This window comes from Rhinolophus hipposideros (assembly GCF_964194185.1).
Source record: "Rhinolophus hipposideros genome assembly, chromosome: 22".
Classification (NCBI taxonomy): domain Eukaryota; kingdom Metazoa; phylum Chordata; class Mammalia; order Chiroptera; family Rhinolophidae; genus Rhinolophus; species Rhinolophus hipposideros.
Genome location: NC_138068.1, coordinates 21714210 through 21733069, shown reverse-complemented (window position 1 = coordinate 21733069; position 18860 = coordinate 21714210). Strand labels below are relative to the sequence as shown.

At 46.5% G+C, this 18860-nt stretch overlaps 1 protein-coding gene across 1 annotated transcript; it reads right to left on the bottom strand.

Moving 5' to 3' along the window:
* Window positions 1-416: 416 nt before the first annotated feature.
* SUN5 (Sad1 and UNC84 domain containing 5) lies at window positions 417-16275 on the bottom strand (the record flags this gene model as incomplete). Its single annotated transcript, XM_081033367.1, is given in 16 exon segments — window positions 417-442; window positions 445-571; window positions 1506-1592; window positions 2115-2282; window positions 2837-2952; window positions 3889-3967; window positions 7934-8042; window positions 8615-8649; window positions 9982-10031; window positions 13201-13262; window positions 14440-14506; window positions 15502-15593; window positions 15745-15794; window positions 15798-15812; window positions 15816-15847; window positions 16239-16275. Coding segments are annotated over 16 exon segments (1152 nt in total).
* Between the last annotated feature and the right edge of the window lie 2585 nt (window positions 16276-18860).

Genomic DNA, 18860 nt, shown 5'->3' with positions numbered 1-18860 from the left:
GGATTTCCCATTTCCCACCTCATCTGCTATAATAGCCATAATCCTGTCCCCATTGTACAGGTGGGGAGACTGAGGCCTTGAGAGGGCTGGGTCTTGCCCAAGGTCACACCTGGGTCAGGGGCAGAGTTCGACTCGAAGCCAGGGAGATTACTCATGTACAGGCATCCGACTGCCTGGATTTGAATCCTCGTGCTGTCATTTCCTGGCTCTGCCGTTTGGCAAGTCACTTTGTTGCTCGGAAACTTCACTGTCCCCATTTGTGAAATGGGGCCTCATGGAGCTGTTGTGAGGGTACACGGGCACCCAGCACATGACCAATAATTGCTAACCATGGCCTCAGACATCAAATGCTAGCCCACTCTCATTCTCGGGGGCCAAAGACACACAGACTTGGGCTGGGACGTGAAGAATAAACTTTAATCTCTCTCGGGATAGGGGCTCAGTTAGGCTGATCTCTGGGTGGGGTTACAGAGCCGTGCACTCGCACCCGGTACAGGCAGGTGAAGCGCGGGTTCCCCCAGTTGCTTGATATCTTCACCTTGACTGCTCCAAAAGTCCGGGAGGGCTGGTTCTGGAAAAGAGTCACAGACATGGGCAGCTCACCCTTCAGCCCCCACTCTGCCTGTCCAGAAGAGCATTTGGGAATAGAAAGGACCCATTTCATAGGAGGGGAAACTGAGGCTCAGAGAGGGGAATGGACAGTCCCAGGGCCACACAGCAAGCTGATACTCAGGGGCAGGGATGGAAGGTGCTGAGGCCAGAAGGACAGACATACTGTGATTGGGAAAGTGTCCCAGCTTCGGGGCTCTGGCACATCTGGGCTTTACTTTCCCCCTCTGTAAGATGGGAACGGTAATATCTGCTTCCCAGGGTTGCTGTGAGTTTGAAAGGAGATCTTGGACTGGACGATTTACCAGCACCTGGCACATAGTAGATGTGCCAACCTCCCAGAGGATTACAGAAGGGGAAACTGAGGCCCAGTGAGGAAGGGAATGGCCCAGATCACACAGAATTTGTGGTTAGGTCAGGATTTGGGCCAGTGTTGACCTGATTCCCAAGCCTAGACATTACGCCGAGTCTCAGGGCCATTCCAGCAGTCATCCCTCTGGGCCTGCTTCTGTCTCCAGCTCCCTCCCCTCCAGTCTTCAGCTTCCTCGCCTGTGATTGGACCTGGTGCTAGTAATGGATCTCCCAGTAGAGAGACACCAAGTTTGAAGCCAGCATACCTAGCCCCAAACGCCCCTCCTGCTCAACATCTGACCTGCTGCCCCTGGGAACTGCTTCCCTCGTCCTGGGCAGACGAGGGAAATGGAGCAGTGCCGGAGGCTGGATGGGTCTCCTAGTGGTCCCTCACTCTGAGCCTCAGTTTCCTCATATGTCAAGTGAGTGAGTGACAATTGTGTACCTCCTGGGGCTGTTGGGGATGAAGTGGGGTCCCCTGGGTAAAGCCCTGCACACAGTGTGCATTCTGTAGGTACTCAGCATAGGTCGCTTTTCTTAGGTACCTGGAGCTGGAACGTCTGAATGATGTTTTCCGGCTGAAACTGAAACGCTCCCAAGAACACTTCCTCCCTTGGGGAGCCTTCCATGCCCTGTGGACTCAGAACCAAGGAGAAAGTGTCAGGTACAGGAGGGTCTTCAGAGGGGGCCACCCTTCTCCAGCAGACTTGCACACCTCTTAGAATGGGAAGCTCCCTACCTTTTTGGGGACCAGTCCATTGAAGCACAGAGTAATGGATATGAAAGAGCACTGGACCATGAGTCAGAAGAAGGCTGAGAGTCCACTTTTAACTCTGCTATTGACTTGTAGGATTTGGGGGTTTCCCTGACCCTTCTTTGGACCTCAGTTTCCTTATCAGTAGAGTGGGGCTTAGTGCTCTCTGAAGACTAAATTGGCTCTGAAAAGCTTGGGTTGAAATAGGGTAGCTGTTTATCCCCTATCCTTGAAGGCCAAGATCTGACCTTGACCCTGGCCATTCCCAGTCTTACCAAAGCCTCATCCAGCCCCTGTAGCCTGCATAGGTTGCACAGACAGTTTATCACACTGCCTGGAATACTGCCATTATGAGGCTGTCCCCTTAGGTAAGTATTGTTCCCTGCCGGGGCGTACTCACGTAGATGACGAAGTCCTTGGGGGCAGTGTCTAGGCTGCCCGACAGTGAGATGGTCTTGGGGATATGCTGCAGTGTCAGGTTGGACAGGTAGACCTTCTGGGCCAGTCGGATGGTCACCTGGCCACGGTCACCCGAGAAGGCCCAGCAGTTGCCAGGTGTAACATTGGGCTGGAAGGGGCAGGTGCAAGGGGGCTATGCTGGGTTGGTCGTGAGGGCGGATTACTCATCCCACCTTGGCTCCCCTAGACTTCCTTGGCCCTCCTGGATGAGCCAGATCCTCCTGTCTACAAAGCTTCACTCGAGTGCCACCACCTCCAGGAAGCTTCCCTGACTGCTGGCAGCAAGGATGAGCCCTCCCTCAGCTCTGTGCAATGAGGAGAGGGGCCTGCTTGGGGCCCTGAGGATTTGCTGACCCTCAGTCTTGAGGGATGGGCAGGGGGCCCCTTCCAGTGCTAAAGCAGGCTGTCCCTGTCCCTGTCCCTGTGCCTGTTCCTTGCTCCTGCCCAGCCCAGTGATCCCTGCTGGTTTTGCCTTCTGCCCTTGCCTCCTGACTACTCCCCAGCCTCCCCCTTCAGTTGTCCCCTCTGTTCCTTGCTCCTACCCTGAATCCCACTCCGGGCCCCACTCCCTTCACCCTTACCCACAGCCTCAGCTTCCAGCTGCTGTCCCCAGACCCTGACCACAGCCCTGCCACTTTCCCCTTGTCCCGCCATCCCCCCTGCCTCAAGGATCACGTCCGGGGGCTGCGCATAGTTCCACAGGCGGATCCAGTTCCAGTAGGAGCGAGCCTTGTCGTGGTTATATGTGGCTGACGTTTGCTCAAAGTCGATGGAAGCCCCTGCGTGAGAGGTGGACGGGGACTCAGCAGGGCAGCCCCGGCTTCTGCCTGGTGGAGGGGAGCCTTATTGATTGGGCACTGACTATGTGCTCGGCGAGCACTTCAGACAAGTCACTGGCCCTCTCTGAACCTCAGTGTTCATTTTTGGGAAATGGGAAGAACAATAGTAACAATAGTAGTAGAAATGCTAGACAGCACCCGCTTCATAGGGTTGTTGAGAGGGCAAATGAGGTAAGACACCACAGCGTTTGTCCGCAAGCAGTTCCTCGTGCAGAGTCAGCACTCACTCACATCAGCCTCATTCTCATTGCTATGGCTGCCATTATACCCAGTTTCCAGAGGAGGGACCTCTGGCCCCACATCTCCTTGGGCCTGGGGATCCCTGGGTCAGCTGGTGCTGCTTGGCCGGGCAATCTGCCCTGCGGGCCCCACCTCACTTTCTCTCAGGCACCCTCACTTGCTCCAGCTACATCCTCGTAGGGACAGCTCTCACGTAGGTTTCCGGTGTCTGGAATGCTTTTCCCTCCTCACCAGGTTGCAGCCCAAATGTCCTCCCCGCCACCTCCCTGCCCAAGCCCCCCTCTATCCCAGCCACCTGCTTTATTTTTCCGAAGCACCAGTTCCCAACCGTAATTGGGCCTGTGTTGCTTTCCTAGGTAGTTAGTCTCCCCAGCCTGGGACAGGGATGGCTCCGCACATCTTTAGGTTTGGAGGAAGGTGAGTGGGTGGAGGAGCGGTGGAGGGCCTCCCCTCCCTGCCTCAGCCCCATTAAAGAAAACAGAAAAACATAGCAAGAAAACCAGCTGGGGAGCAGAGGTTAGCTCTGAGGATGAACTTCCAGCAGCAGAAGGTGCACCAGATCGGAACTGAAATCCACCCTCTGAAGAGTTTCCGAAGAAACTCGAGCTGGGCAGATTTGGGCCGGGGATTCCTTACCTATAGACTTCAGGGCGAAGTCCGGCTTTTCTATGTAATCTCCTTGTATCATCTTCATTATTTTCTTGGCCATTTTTTGCTGAAAAGGCAGAAAACACAAGCAGTGCACTGGTGTGTTCTTACAGATCATGGTCCACAGGTGTGTTCACACCAGGTGTCAGGCGGCTGCAGAACACCCTCTTGTCCCTAACTGCTTATCCCTGCCTGTGGAAACTATGGCTTGTCCATGCACACGACCACCCAGCCTCTATCCTGTGAGGAATTCCGGGGGACACAGAGCCACCCTCACCCTACCTATTGGGTCATTTACTCAGTGCTTTCATACACATTGCTGTGGGGCCTTGGGCTAATTACTACCCCCCTGAGTCTCAATTTTCTCATCTGTAAAATGGGACGATAATCACGTCCACCGTCCAATGTTGTAACGCTTAAAGTTAAGACTTGTGAAGCTGCTACTATGTGCCAGGACTTCTCAGCATCACATATGTTCACCCTTGACCCTCACAGCAATCTAGGAGGTATGTACGATTATCATCCCCATTTTAAAAATGAGAAGACTGAGGCACAAAAGGGTAACTTGTCCAAGGTCACACAGCTGGTAAGAGGCAGAGCCAAGCAGTTTGGTTCCAGAGTACAGGCTCTTAGCCATTAGACTGTACTGTCAGATAAAGACAGTAGAGCACTTAGCACATTTGGTGCTCAATAAATGCCAGTTATTATTATTATTATTTTTGCCAGTTATTATTTTGATTACACTCTTCACAGCTGTGGCAGAATATATTTTCCAAAAATGGCTGCAACCATGTTCCCCATTCCACACTCTTCTTTCATGTGACTTTGACACTCTCCCCTTTGAGGGGTGAGACTTAAGTTCCTTCCACATCAATATGAGTGGGCCTGCGATGATAGCAGGAGTGATGCTATGTGACTTCTGACCTAAATCCTAAAAGGTGATACCATACTGCCTGGTTCTCTGGGGCACTCATTCTTGGAAGCCAGCCGCTGTGTTCTGAGGAAGCCCAGACCACACAGCGAGATCACGTTTGTGTGCTTTTGTCAATAGCCCTGAGTTCCCAGCGGACAGCCAGCATCAAGCTTCAGACATGTGAGCATCACCCCTAGATGATTCCAGAACCAGCTGTTGAGTCACCCTTAGCCTTGAAGTCTTCCCAGCTGAGGCCCCAGAGGTCACAGAGCAGTGTCCTGGCTGAATTCCTGACCAACAGAATCTCTGAGCATAATAAAATGGTTGTTTTGTACCACTAAGTTTTGTGGCGGCTTGCTACGCCGCAGAAGTAACTAGAACAATAGGGTGTTACAGAACAGTGATTATGGCTCCATGTTGTTGATGTGGAAACTGAGGCTCAGAGAGGTTGATGACCTGCTTGAGCTCCAAGGGTAAGAAGAGATATTGTATCCGTGAAACAAGAATAGAATTCTATAAAAAGGAACACCCGGGGAACAAAATATAATTATTAGGAATGCAGAATATGTTAGGAATAATGAAAAACTCAGTAAAAGTTTTGGTAGATAAAACTGAGAATATTTTCTCAACTGTAGAACAAGAAGACAAAGAGAAGAAAACAGGGAGAAAAAAAAAACCCAGAGGATTAGTTCAGGCATTTGGATATCCAAATAATAGGAGTTTCAAAAATGGGAACAGAGCAACCAGGGCTGGCTGGAACTCACTCATTTAATCCCATAATTAAAGAACATTTCTTAGGACTAAAGGACATGAGTTTCCAGAATGAAAGCGCCCGAAGGGTGGCCAGCCTGTAGATACATTATCATTTCAGATGTCAGGTAAGATGTAGTGAGTTACAGAGGACCAGTGCTCCCACTAAAAACAACTAGAAAAAGCATATTTTAAAGCCATCAATGAGCTTTGGAAGCAACAAGGACCAGATAAGATTCTAAGATTCTAGAGAGGGGAGAACCGTTCTGACATGAGCTAACAAAGTTGCTTTTTTTTTTTTTTTTTTTTTTTAAGTCCTTGGGTGCATTTGATGATTCTGGGTGTGGGCTGAGAATCTGGGCTTAAGCTGGACAAGGAAGGAGCTGCTATTGGTGAAACAGAAAAAACGTTTTTAACAGTCATAAAGGGCTAAAGGGATAACATTGGAGACTCGAGGAGCCACAAAGCTTGCCAATTTCCCCCATAAAATGTTAACTGAAATCCAAAGCTATGTAAGAGGCTGAAGGGCTACTTTGAAAGCTTCTGAAAGGCAAAGTAAAACTTCTCAGTCTAACAATGCTTAGAAAACAAGGTCCCTTTGAGGGAGCGCCCTCCTCTCCCCACTAAAATAAGCAAGAGATTAAAGCCTTAGAACAGTGATTCTCCTTAGTACGTATCAGAATTACCTAGAGGGCTTCTTGAAACACAAATAGTTGGTTCCCATCCTCAAAGTATGTATACGATTTAGTAGGTCTGGGTGGGGCCCATTAATTTGAATTTCTAACATTTTTCAGGTAGTAATGCTGATGCTGCTGATATGAGGGCCACACTTTGACAACCACTACCCTAGAAGGAATTGTAAATCAAAACTGAGTAATTACATATGCACTTCACCTTGGGGCACTAAACCAATTTGGGGCACAATTAGAGGCTGAGAATCCAAGTTTGCCCCTGGCAGAGAAGGGTGTCGCTAGGGTCAGAACTTTGCATTTGTGCAGGGCTAGGAGACAAAACTGGAACCTTGAAAGGCCTCAAACATATGGTCAGTCTTTCTCATCAAGACATTTACCAAATTTTTGAAGCTGCATGGCAGGAGGGTTAAGCTGAAAACCCCTAAAGGGTTAAGCTGAAAACCTCTGGTGAAATCTTATAAAAATTACAATCTAGGTCTGAACCATCTCAATGTATGTCTACATAGAAGTGATTAGTGATCTATGTCTACATAGATCTATGTCTACAGTTCTATGTCTATATAGAAGTGATCAGTGTTCTCTGTCTTCCTTACAAAGCAAAGGGAGAATTCTCATGATAGAAGTTATAATTATCTGGAGCATCTACAGTTCTTTTGTATACAATATCCAGAAAGCACTGAAAAATTACTAGACACAAAAGCGTCGAGACTGTATGATTGATACCTCAAAGTGGAAAAGAAAAGAACAAAAATAGACAATAGGAGGAGACCATAGATGATCCAGATATTGAATTTAGCAGACAAAGATTTTAATATAACTATGACCAGTATGTTAAATAAAATAACAGAAAAGATGAACAATACAGATGAAATGTTAGAGAGTTTCACCATGGAATTAAAATCTATAAAAAAGAATCAAATGTATATTCTAGAATAAACAATGCAATATGTGGAATTAAGAACTTAATGTAAAGATTTAACAGTAGATTGGACAGAACAGAATACAGGATTATTAGTGAACCTAAGGGAATGTGAATAGAAAATATCAAAACTTAAGGACATTAGAGAAAAAGTGTGAAAAAACAAACCAGGTAATAGCATAGCAATTATGTGGAACGTAATTGTCTAAAGGTCTAGCATAGATGTAATTGGAGTCCCAGGAGAGTAGATAGATTATGAGGAAGAAGCAAGATTTTAAGAGATAGTAGCTAAGAATTTTCCAAAACTATTGAAAAGCATCAATTCATAAATTCGATAAGCTCAGCATCCACCCAAGCAGGTTAAATATATAACACTGAGGACAAAAAGAATATCCTGCAATCTCCTAAGGATAAAAAAACCAGACCACACTCAAAGGACCAATAATAAAAGTGCCATTAGACTTCTCAACAGCAACAGTATAAACTAGAACACAATAGTGGACTTCCCTCAAAATTCTCAGAGGAAACTATTTCCTATCTAGACTTCTATACCCAACCAAACTATCAATCAAAGGCAAGAGTAGAATAAAGACATTTTCAAATATGCAAGTTCTAAAAAAAAAATAAGTATATCTCTTATTTCATTTACTCTTTTCCAGAAGTTATGGGGGATGTGCTCCACCAAAACTTGGGATATAGGAAAACAGGGCAACAAAGAGAGAAGTTAGGTGTTTAGGGGCAGAATAGGCAGCATCTCACCTCATCTGACATGGCTTCCATCTCCTGGAGCTTGGCAATGAGCTGGTTCATATTACCTCGGAGGTCCTGGATTTCCCCAGTGTGATCTCGCACCTTTTCCTGATACATTCTTTCAAAGGAGTGAGAATATGAACTGACAGATTTGTGATGCTGCTATTGTCACCCTTCAGCTTCTAACTTTGCCAGTCAGCCCACAAAAAACTAGCTTCACATTTTTCCCTTTTCCTGGCCCCATCCCTGGACCCAGCAGGTTCTTATTTCTAAAATATTACTCATGCTCTTTCTCCTGCTTGGAATATCCTTAAATTCAGCTCATTCCTTCCAAATATTCCTGAGTATTTTGCAATTAAGAATGCTGCCACCAGGTTAAAATTTCTTCTCAGCTACTATTTACTGAGCACTACCTATGGGCCAGGAATTATTCAACATAGCATACATCTTCTATACCCATAATAACCTAGAGCAAGGTGGGTGTCATGCCCCATCTCATAAATGAGGAGTCAAAGGCCCAGAGGGGTAAAATGACTTTTATAAGATCAGCCAGGTAGAAAGTATGGTACCTGGGATTTAAACTCAGGTTGGTCTGACTTCAGAGCCCACGTTATTAGCCAATATATACCAGGTCCTGGCTAGAGCTCTGTTTTTAGGTGTTAATAGAACTGTTTAGCAGATTCTTCTTACCTCAAGCTCTGCAGTGGACTATGTATGCTGTCATCCTGGTGGGGTGTTGAGGAAAGCAAGAGATCTCCTTCAGATGGTCTAATCTGGGCCCTAAGGCTACATCCATCCATTCTCTCACAACCATAAATCCATCCGTTCACCTAACTTCCTATTTACTCTTCCATCCATCTACCCATCTACTAGCCACCAATAATCCAATTTACCCTCCTTTTTAATCTATTCATCCACATCCACATCCATTCACCCTCACACACATCCACCCACACTCTTCCATACAACTACTCCATTTATCCAAACTTTCTCATCCATTTACTCTCCCATCCATCTACCTTACCTTATCCATCAGCCCTCTCATCAATCCATCTATCCCAATCATCCATCCATCCACCCTCCCAACTATTTACCCTCTCATCTGTTCTTCCTTCCATTCAACCATCCATCTACCCATCCATCCATCCAACCATCCATCCATCCATTTACCCACCCATATATTCCATCTGTCCTCCCACCTATCCATTCTCATTCATCCAATCTTTTGTTCATTCATCCATTTACCCACTCCCATCCCACCCCTCAACCACTTTTCCCATCCATTATCTCTCCATTCACATACCCATCTGGCCCTCCAGTCACCCAACATTGATAATGGTAACCCTGTGCCTGGCCCTAAGGTAGACATTACTAGAATGAATCAGACCTGGTTCTGCCTTCAAAGGCTGCCAGAAACAGTCAATTTTATGGAGAATTACATTCATGATTATAGAAAACTGTGGAATGAGAGAGGAGAATGTGACCACCACTGCTTGGGTGTTTCTGAAGGAGGTAACATTTTAGCTGGATCTTGAAGGATATAAAATAGCTCATAAGGGGAGAGGAAAGAGGGAAGGACCGATCCTTCAGATCTCTTTTCTCTCTAGGCCTTCTGAGACTCTTTGCTGTCCTCAGATAGGGAGCTCTGATCACTGATTTCCTCCTTCTTCCTCCCCAGGAACCACAAAGCAAATGGTCTCATCTCATTTGAGCAGAAAAACAAATTGCCTTGAATAGAGACAGAAATGTGTTGCCCATCGTCACCAGTCCATTTTAGGTAGGGGCCTTGATAAAGGAAAGACAGGTCACCTCTGGGAGTGAGTGACAGGAGAGGCATTGTAGGAGTGACTATTACAATTGGTTTTTGAAAGTCACATTTTGGTGGGAGAGATGAGTTCCAGGTGGGTGGCATGGCAAAGGCAGAGATTTAGAGCTGGGTTGAGCCAGGAATTAATTAGGGTCCAGATGTTGTGAGAATGAGAGGAACTTATGGAGGTGACATTGACTGGTGGGGTGAGGCTAGTGCGCAGTGGGGACTGAAGAGAGCACATACTCACCTGCCAGACTTCCATTTTGGATGGTAATTGCATAGAAAGTATCCAGAATCCTGTGGGACCAGGGAAATAAGAATTAGCCATCTAAGATGAAAGGTTAAGAGCTTGGGTTCTGAAATTAAGGTTATCTGGGTTCACATCTCAGGTTTGCCCCTTACTAACATAGTGCAACTTTGGGATGACTTACTTAACCTCTCTATCCCTCTAAGATGGGATAACAGTAATATTCATTTCATGATTGGATGATATCATATATGTAAAGTGTCTTACATAAAACAAATAATCCATGTCTCTTCTTCCTTTCCTATCCCAATCCTACTGGGGATAATTGGTAAAGAGAAGAAAAGGGGGTTGCCTCCTTGCATTTTATGATTTCTGTGCTGCCTGAAATTCTACACTGTTCAAGCCATTAATAAAAGCCTTTAAAGCCTATTTGTTGTTGATGATAAAATACTCAACAAACTAGGGATAGGAACTTCCTTAATCTGATAAAGGCTATTTATGAAAACCCACAGCTAACATCATATTTAATGGTAGCAAACTGGATGCTTTCTTCCTAAGATCAGGAACAAGACAGGAATGTCTGCTCTTGCCATTTCTATTTAATATTGTCCTGGAGGCTCCAGCCAGGTCTTAGTCAAGAAAAAATAAATAAAATGCAGATTACACGATCTTGCATATAGAATCCTACAGTGTTCAAGGCTGTGTGTTTTGCCCAGTATCAGAAGTAATAAATGAGTTCAGCAAGGTTGCAGGATCCAAGATCAGTACACAGAAACTAATTGAATTTCTAAGCACTAGCAGGGAACAATCTGAAAATGAAATTAAGAAAACAATTCCATTTATGATACATCTCAAAGAATAAAATACTTAGGAATAATTTTAATAAAATAAGCCAAAAACTTGCGCTTTGAAAACTACAAAACAACATTAAAAGGAATTGAAGAAGACAGAGATATCCATCAGAAATGGGAAGACAGCCCATGTTCACTGATTGGAAGACTTAGTATTTTTTGTATTTTTTTAATTTTTTTTTTTATTGGGGTGACAATTGTTAGTGAAATTGCATAGGTTTCAGGTGTACAATTCTGTATTACATCATCTATAAATCCCATTGTGTGTTCACCACCCAGAGTCAGTTCTCCTTCCATCACCATATATTTGATCCGACTTAGTATTTTTGACACTTTGACAATACTTAACACTCCTTCCCAAATTTACCTATGGGTCAATGCAATTCTTATCAAACTCCCAATGGCCCTTCTCCCTCCCCCGCCGTGGAAATGGAAAAGTTGATCCTAAGATTCATATTGAAATATAAGGGATCCGTAATAGCCAAAAGAGTCTTAAAAAGAACAAAGTTGGAGAACTCACACTTCTAGATTTCAAAACTTCCTACAAAGCCTTAGCAATCAATTTAGTGTAGTGCTGGCAAACAGATAGACTATAGATCAATGGAGTAAACTTGAGAGTCTAGAAATAAACCCTCACATTCGTAGTCAACTGATTTTCAATTGGGTGCCAAGACAATTCAATGGGAAAAAGAATAGTCTTTTCAATAAATGGTGTGGAAACTACTGGATATCTATATTCAAAAGAAGGAAATTGGACCTTTACCTCACACCATATGGAAAAATTAACTCAAAAATAGATCATGGACCTAAGTGTAAGTGTTAGCACTATAAATATCTTAGAAGCAAACACGAGAGTAAATCTTCATGGTGTTGGGTTAGGCAATGGTTTCTTAGATATGACACCAAAAGCACAATAGATAAATTGGACTTCTTCAAAATTACAAAATTTTGTGCTGCAAAGGACACTGTCAAGAAAATAAAGACAACCCACAGAATGAGAGAAAATATTTGCAAATCATATTATCTGATAAGGGACCTGTTCCTGGACTGTATGAGAAACTCTTACAACTCAGTACTAAAAGACAAAAAACCCAATTTAAAAATGGGCAAATATTTGAATAGATATTTTTCCAAAGAAGAGATACAACAGGCTGATAAGCACATAAAAAGATGCTTACCATCACTAATCATTAGGGAAATGAAATAAAAACCGTAATGAGATACCACTTCACACCCACGAGGGTGGCTAAAATAAGACAGACAAGAACAAGTGTTAATGAAGATGTGGAGAAATTGGAACCCTCATACTTTGCTGGTGGGAATGTAAAATGGTACAGCTGCTTTGAAAGAGAGTTTGGCAATTCCTCAGATAGTTAGACATAGAGTTACCCTACGATCGGTAATTTATACCAAGAGAATTAAAAACAAATGTTCACACAAAAATTTTACAGGAATGTTCATAGCAGCATTATTAATAGTAGCAAAAAAGCGGAAATAACCCTAGTATCTATCAACTGATGCATGGATAAACAAAATGTGGCATATCCATACATGGAATATTTTCAGCCATAAAAAGGAGTGAAATGCTCATGATATATGCTACAACATGGGTGAATTTTGAAAACATTATGATAAGTGAAAGAAGCCACAAAGACCACGTATTGTATGATTCTATTTATATGAAAAGCCCAGAATAAGCAAATTCGTGGAGACAGAAAATAGATTAGTGGTGCCTAGATCTGGGGGGAGGAGGAATGGGGCATGACTGCCAGGGACTGGAGAGTTGCTTTTTGGGGTAGTGAAAATACTGAAATTTGATGGTGGTGATGAATGTGCAACTTTGTGAATGTACTAATAATGACTGAATAATACACTTTAAAATTGTGATTTTATGATATGTGAATTGTATCTCAACAAAGCAGTTATTTTAAAAGCATCTAATTTGTTGAGTTAAGTTTTCTAGGAATTTCTAATTTCCTAGGAAATGCACCCCATTCCCCTTACGTTTGAGGGGAGGGAGGAGATTCCTTTGCTTGAGAAAGCAGAGCTGTGACGTGGGAGGAGGTGGTGGTAGCTGGAAGGAAGCCACAGAAACCCAGAGACAGGGAGGAATAGTTATCATAACATGGTTTGGGGAGAGCTTTACACTTTTGAAAGCTTTTCTTAGATTTCAAAATTTTTCTTGGCCATCGTTTCATTTAATCCTCACAGCAACACTCATTAGACAAGTGGGGAAACTGAGGCTCATAGAGGGGCAGTGTCTCATCCAGTGTCACATAGTGTCAGAGCCCTCACTTTTTCTCTCCCTTCAGTGGGCGAGAGTCAGGGATGCCTCTATCTGGGATGGGGTAGGGCCCTGGGGACGCACCAAAAGCACAGAGGACCAGGACACCTGTCTTTTCCATGAGCTTCTGGAAGAGCAGCTTGCATCTGGAAGACAGAGAAGCGGTGGTGAAGGCGAGGCAGGGCTTTGAACAGGCTGGCCAGTCTCTGTCTGGCCCTCATCCCGTTCCCACCCTGAGGGGCAGGTCCTTCTCTGGGCAGTGACACCCTCTCCAAGATGCTGGCCATGTCCTGTGGATCTACAGCATCACAGAGGAAAAGAAAGCTCTTACTCCAGCATCTGGGGCCATCAGAGGTCAACTCACAGTGGTCTCCTGGGTCCTCATCACTCTCTTTCTCCATCTATGGACTGTTTGCTCCCTCCCCTCTTCTCTCCTGGTAAACACATCCCTCAGGGTTCAGCTCAAATGTCCCTTCCTCCTGTGAGCTCTGGAGTCACACTTTCCCCACCCCCAGATTGGCACTGGTTTTGGTGTCTGCCTTCCCCACCTGACTGGGAGCTTGTGAGTGATGGGGGCCAAGGCTGAGCCCAGAGTAGGCATTAAGGAAATGTTGAGTGCATAAACTTCAAGTGAATGAATGAGGTGGAAAGCTTCGCAAGAATTCAGAGGAGATTGCAGGGGCAGGAAGGGTAGAGGGTGGAATGGGATGGGCTTTCCAGGCAACAAGAACTGTGTGTGCAAAGGTGTGGAAGTGGGAACAGAAATAGTGTGTCCAGGCACTGCACTGTACCCCTGAAGCTGAAGCTGAATAATAATGAATGTCAACTATAATTATATATATAGTCACAGGAGGTGGAGTACAGCATAAGGAATAAAGACAGTGGAAATGTAATAGCTATATACAATGTCAGAGGGGTAGTAGATGGGGGGAGGGGGTTATCACTTTGTGAGGGGTATAAATGTCTAACTATTATATTGTTTTGTGCACCTGAAACTAATAATAATAATAAAAGAGAAAGAGTGGGTTCAGGGAGTGAGAACCCTAGCCTCGCTGGCCCAACAGGTCCCCAGCAGGAAGCAGAATGAGGGCAGCTCAGAAAGAAAGGCTGGGGCAGGATTTCAGAGGGCTGCTGGCTTAGCTGCTGGAGCAATGGGGAGCCACCGTAGGTTTCGGGGTGAGGGGGATCTGATCAAAACCAGGTTTGGGATAGCTCATCTGGTCTGGAGATCAAGGGGAGGTTCAAACCACTGAGGGGTCTGCCACGGTCACCAGCTGCACAGTGCCAGCCTCCATCACCCTCCCGTCACCTGTCCCTGCTCACCTGCAGTTGTTGAATAGAACTTGATGGGCCTGAGTCCTCAGGAAGCAGGCCAGGCAGGTGATCCAGGCTGCAGAGGAGACAGGAGGCCAGTGAAAAGATGCACCCTTATCCTGCAATGACTCACTGACTGTCCTGGGGCTGGGGTGGACCCTGGAGTGCGGAGACCCCCTCGACTTGCCAGTTGAGCTCAGGGCAGCCCTGCTCTGCTTATGGGTAAGTGCCAGCTTGGAGTGAGTCCTGTAAGTGAGTACTGCTTGCAATCGGCAGTTATAGGTACTTAACAGTGACACCAGGAGCACAAAACGTCTGGGATGTGCGAATGCCCATTCCTAGACGCTGGGAGCTTCTCAAGAACAGGGTTCTTGTTTGGCTCATCCTGGGTGCCCAGCATTGCCCTGCACGGAGCCAGGCAAAAAGTAGGAAATGAGGATGGGTAAGTGGGTAGATACATAGATGGACAGAAAAGTGGGTAAGAGAATGGTTTAGAAGATGGATGAAGAGAAAGATGGCTGAGAGGATGGGAAATGAGAGGAAAGATAGAAGGACGGATGGGTGCATGACTGGATGGATGTGAATAGTACCAAATAAAGGTATGGGTGCATTGAAGGATGGCTCGGTGAATGGATGGATGAGTCAACTCACGGGCTGCATGGATATTACAACAGATTGATACGTAAACAGATCGTTGGATAAACAACTTCGTGAATGAATAAGTGGAGGGATGGGTGGATGAACATAAAAGTGGACTGATCTTTAGGGTGTGGTCAGAACCATGTCCCGGAAGTGAGGGTGGGTTGCACCAAACCATTCCCATGCCTTCCTCAGGGCCTCCTGGCTCAGCAGCCAGGCGGTTGGCAGAGCAGGGGAGGGCTGACAGTTAGCTCCTCCCCCAAATTGCAAGTCTCCCTCATACTCCCTCTCTCCAACCACTAAAGAGATTCTGGCTGGAATGGCACCCCAACCCCTCTGATGGGAAGACCTCTAAAGCTCACCCTATGGCTTCCTCCCTCCCCTGAGCCAGCACAGGCCTAACCCTCTCCTCCCAGGTCAGTTTATACGTACACATGCATCCCAGGATGCACTGAGTCAGGCCTGGGGGTGGGCCGTTGAGACGGATTGGCAGCAGGAAGGCATCATCTGCAGAAAACATAGAGCTGTTATGTCACTGCCGTCCTCTGGGACATGGTGCCTGCAGACCCCTGGGGAACACCCAGAGCTTGATGAGAGTATCCCTGCCCCCTGCCCTGCTCCTTGCTGGGTGACCCTGTGTTGCCCATCTGACATCTTGGAGCCTCAGCCTCTCACTGTCCACGAAGACCCCGGGGCTCCCTTCTCCCCTCCTTGCTCACGTGTGTTTAGCGAGGACTCCTGTGTTATCCTGCAAGCGTTCCGGCTGCGTTGGACGACCCTGGGACTGACAAGATTCACAATGACATTTTATGTGGTGTTCCCACCTTTTAGATCGAGAAACTGAGTTGCAGAGAAGTTTGCCCAAGACCCCCAGACTGTGACTCAGGAACAGACCTAGGTCTGGTTGACCCCAAATCCAGGCGCAACGCTGTGCTCCCAGCACTGCCCAGTGCCTGGCACACAATTGGCACTCAGTCAACACTGGCCGACAGGGTGATTGCCCCACCATTTCCTGGCTAGAAGACTTTAGGAAAGCCGCTGTCAAACCTATCTGACCTCAGGTGCTGCATCTATAAAGTGCAGGTAGTAATGCTCGCTCACCTCCAACGAGAGGGCAGCATTTTGTAAACTGTAAAGGGCTGGGCAGAGGGAGGAGCTGCTGTCCTTACCTTCTGGGCCTGGGATCCCTGCAGAGGTGGGTTGCATTGTCAAGTGGGGCACACGGGTCCCTGGGGCTCCTTGAGGGGCGTGGCATCAGTTTCCTTCTCTAGGACGGGGGAATGGTGGGGCTCTCTGGGAGCTGGCAAGTAGGAAGTGGCTGATCCTGCTGCCTCCTAGCGTTCCCTGGAAGGTGCCCTGTGGAATCTGCCTGGGTCAAGTGGAGCTGTTGGCACTGTGACCTCATAGAGCAGGTATGCATGGGGGGGGGTGTATTCTGCCCAGTCTCCAGCTCAGCCCTGGAACTTCCTCTCAGAGGAACCCATTCTGACCAACCTTAAAGTTGGAGAAATTGAGGCCTCAAGACAGGAAGCGTCATGCCAGGGTCTCAGGGACTGGCAGGGGTGAGAGCTGAGGCTCCAATATCCAGGCCATGCTTTTTCTTGCTCCAGGCCCCCTCCTGCCCCAAGCTTCCCAGACTTGCCACCTTCCTTGGTTGTATGTGAATACATTTTATAATACTGGGCTTTTCACTGGGGGATGTTTTACATAACACAAAAGAATGTATGTGCATTGTTGTTTTAATAAAGTTCACGTTTTACTGGGGAAAAACAAGAACATAAAACAGAGTGGAAATGTCTGATTATGTTTTTTCTGTCAGCCTTACCTGTGGAGAGCCTAGTTGGAGTGTGCAGCTGAAATGAATTAACTTTTGCTCCCTGGTGGCTGCTCCCTGGTGGCAGTTGCTCAAATTGCAGGCTAAATACCTGTGGTGAGCTGAATACAATGATCGCTCCAAAAGGTCTGTGTACTAACACCTGAGCGTGTAAATATGTTAGGTTACATAACGAAGGGGAATTAAAGCTTGCAGATGGGATTAATCTGGCTAATAAGATGATTTTGAGATGGGAGAATATCCTAGATTATCCAGGTAGGCCCAACGTAATGACAAGGGTCTTTATAAGTGGAAGGAGCCAGAAGAGGAGAGAGATGGCAGCCGGGGGAACGCTCAGCCCAACTTGCTGGCTTTGAAGATGGAGGAATGGGCCATGAGCCTACGAGTGGAGGCAAGGAAACAGATCCTCTTTTAGAGCCTCTAGAAAGGCAGAAAGACCCTGATTTTAGCCCAGGGAGACCCATTTTGGACTTCTGATCTCCAGAACTGAAAGATAATAATTTGTGTTTTAAGTCACTAAGTCTGTGGCAATTTGTTATAGCAGCAGGAGGAAACTAATACAGTACGCTCAAGAGTATTGGGTTTAGGGCAAGCCCTGAAATGCTGCCACTATAATTGTTACAAGGGTCTTTCAATTGTACATTTGTTTATTCATTCAACAAATACTCATTAAGCACCTGGTACGTTCCAGGCATTGGCTGCAGAGGTGAGCAGAACCAGCTCTCATGCCTGGGATGAGGGTAAAGTGGCTGGCAGAACACCTGGCACGGAGCAGGTGCCACTGAACAATGCTCTCGCCGTTACTGTAGGGAGGTGGGGCCGGTGAGAATCTCCCTACTTTGTGTCTACTGGCTGTCCCCCAGTGTTCCCTTTGCTGGAAATACCAAGGAAGAGGAAGTGTTCATGCGGAGAGCAAACACTGAGAGTGACTTCGGTCAATATTTGAGCCCCTCTACTCTGAGTCTGCTGTTTGCCTCAGTTACGGTGAGGGCCCGGAGGGCAGGTCTTAGGCAATGGATGAACTGAGGCTAGAAGTAGGGTATTAGCATGCAGGTGGCTCTTTTCATTCCTTTTTGCCTATAGAATAGGGAAGGAGAACACTGGCTAGGAAGTAGGTCTGGTCCAGCTGAGCTCTGGCCTCTCAGCGGAGAGCTTAATGGAGTCTGTGGAATCGTCAGCTCTGTGGGCACTAGTGGGGACCCAGTACAAGGTGGGCCTAGGCTCTGGGCATGGTATTTGGGCTGGTATGGGGTCCCTGGGAACCATGGAGGGCTCTGGTGTGGAAGAAGTCCTCAAGTTTCCTTGTGCCTGTACCCCAGGCGAGCCAGAAATGAAGGGGTCTTCCCTACAGTTATGCCATCACCTCCCATACCCACATGTACGTACACACACAAACACATACACCCCTTAATACCAGGAAATAGTCACTACACTTGTCCACATCTATACATGCTCTTAACACTGAGTACGCACAGATCCACAGACACACTCAGTATACCACATACACATACTGTGCACAGAATTCCCCACACCTGCACTCGTATAGGGTCGTGTAAACAGGCATGTAACACCAGAAACCAATATGTCAGCATGCCCATTTCATGTGCACATGCACACACAAACACATATTGGCCTCTGATGCCAGTAATTCTGGCCTCATGCACATGTGTACACGACTATGCACACACAGTCACACACATAGCATGAACACACACATAACACTTCTACACACATGCATACATAAATTCCTTTATGTGCACACAGTTCTTTGGGCCCCACATAGCCCAGGGGGAGCCTGGAGTTTGTAGTGTGGAAAGATAGAATGGGCTAAATCCATTGTGAATGAAATGTGCATTCGGAGAGTGGGATACGCTGGGCTGTTACGTTGCAGGGACTGGGTCATCCACACCTTCTTGTCTGTTTGCCCTTTGAGTTCGGGCTCAATGTCTGATGAGGA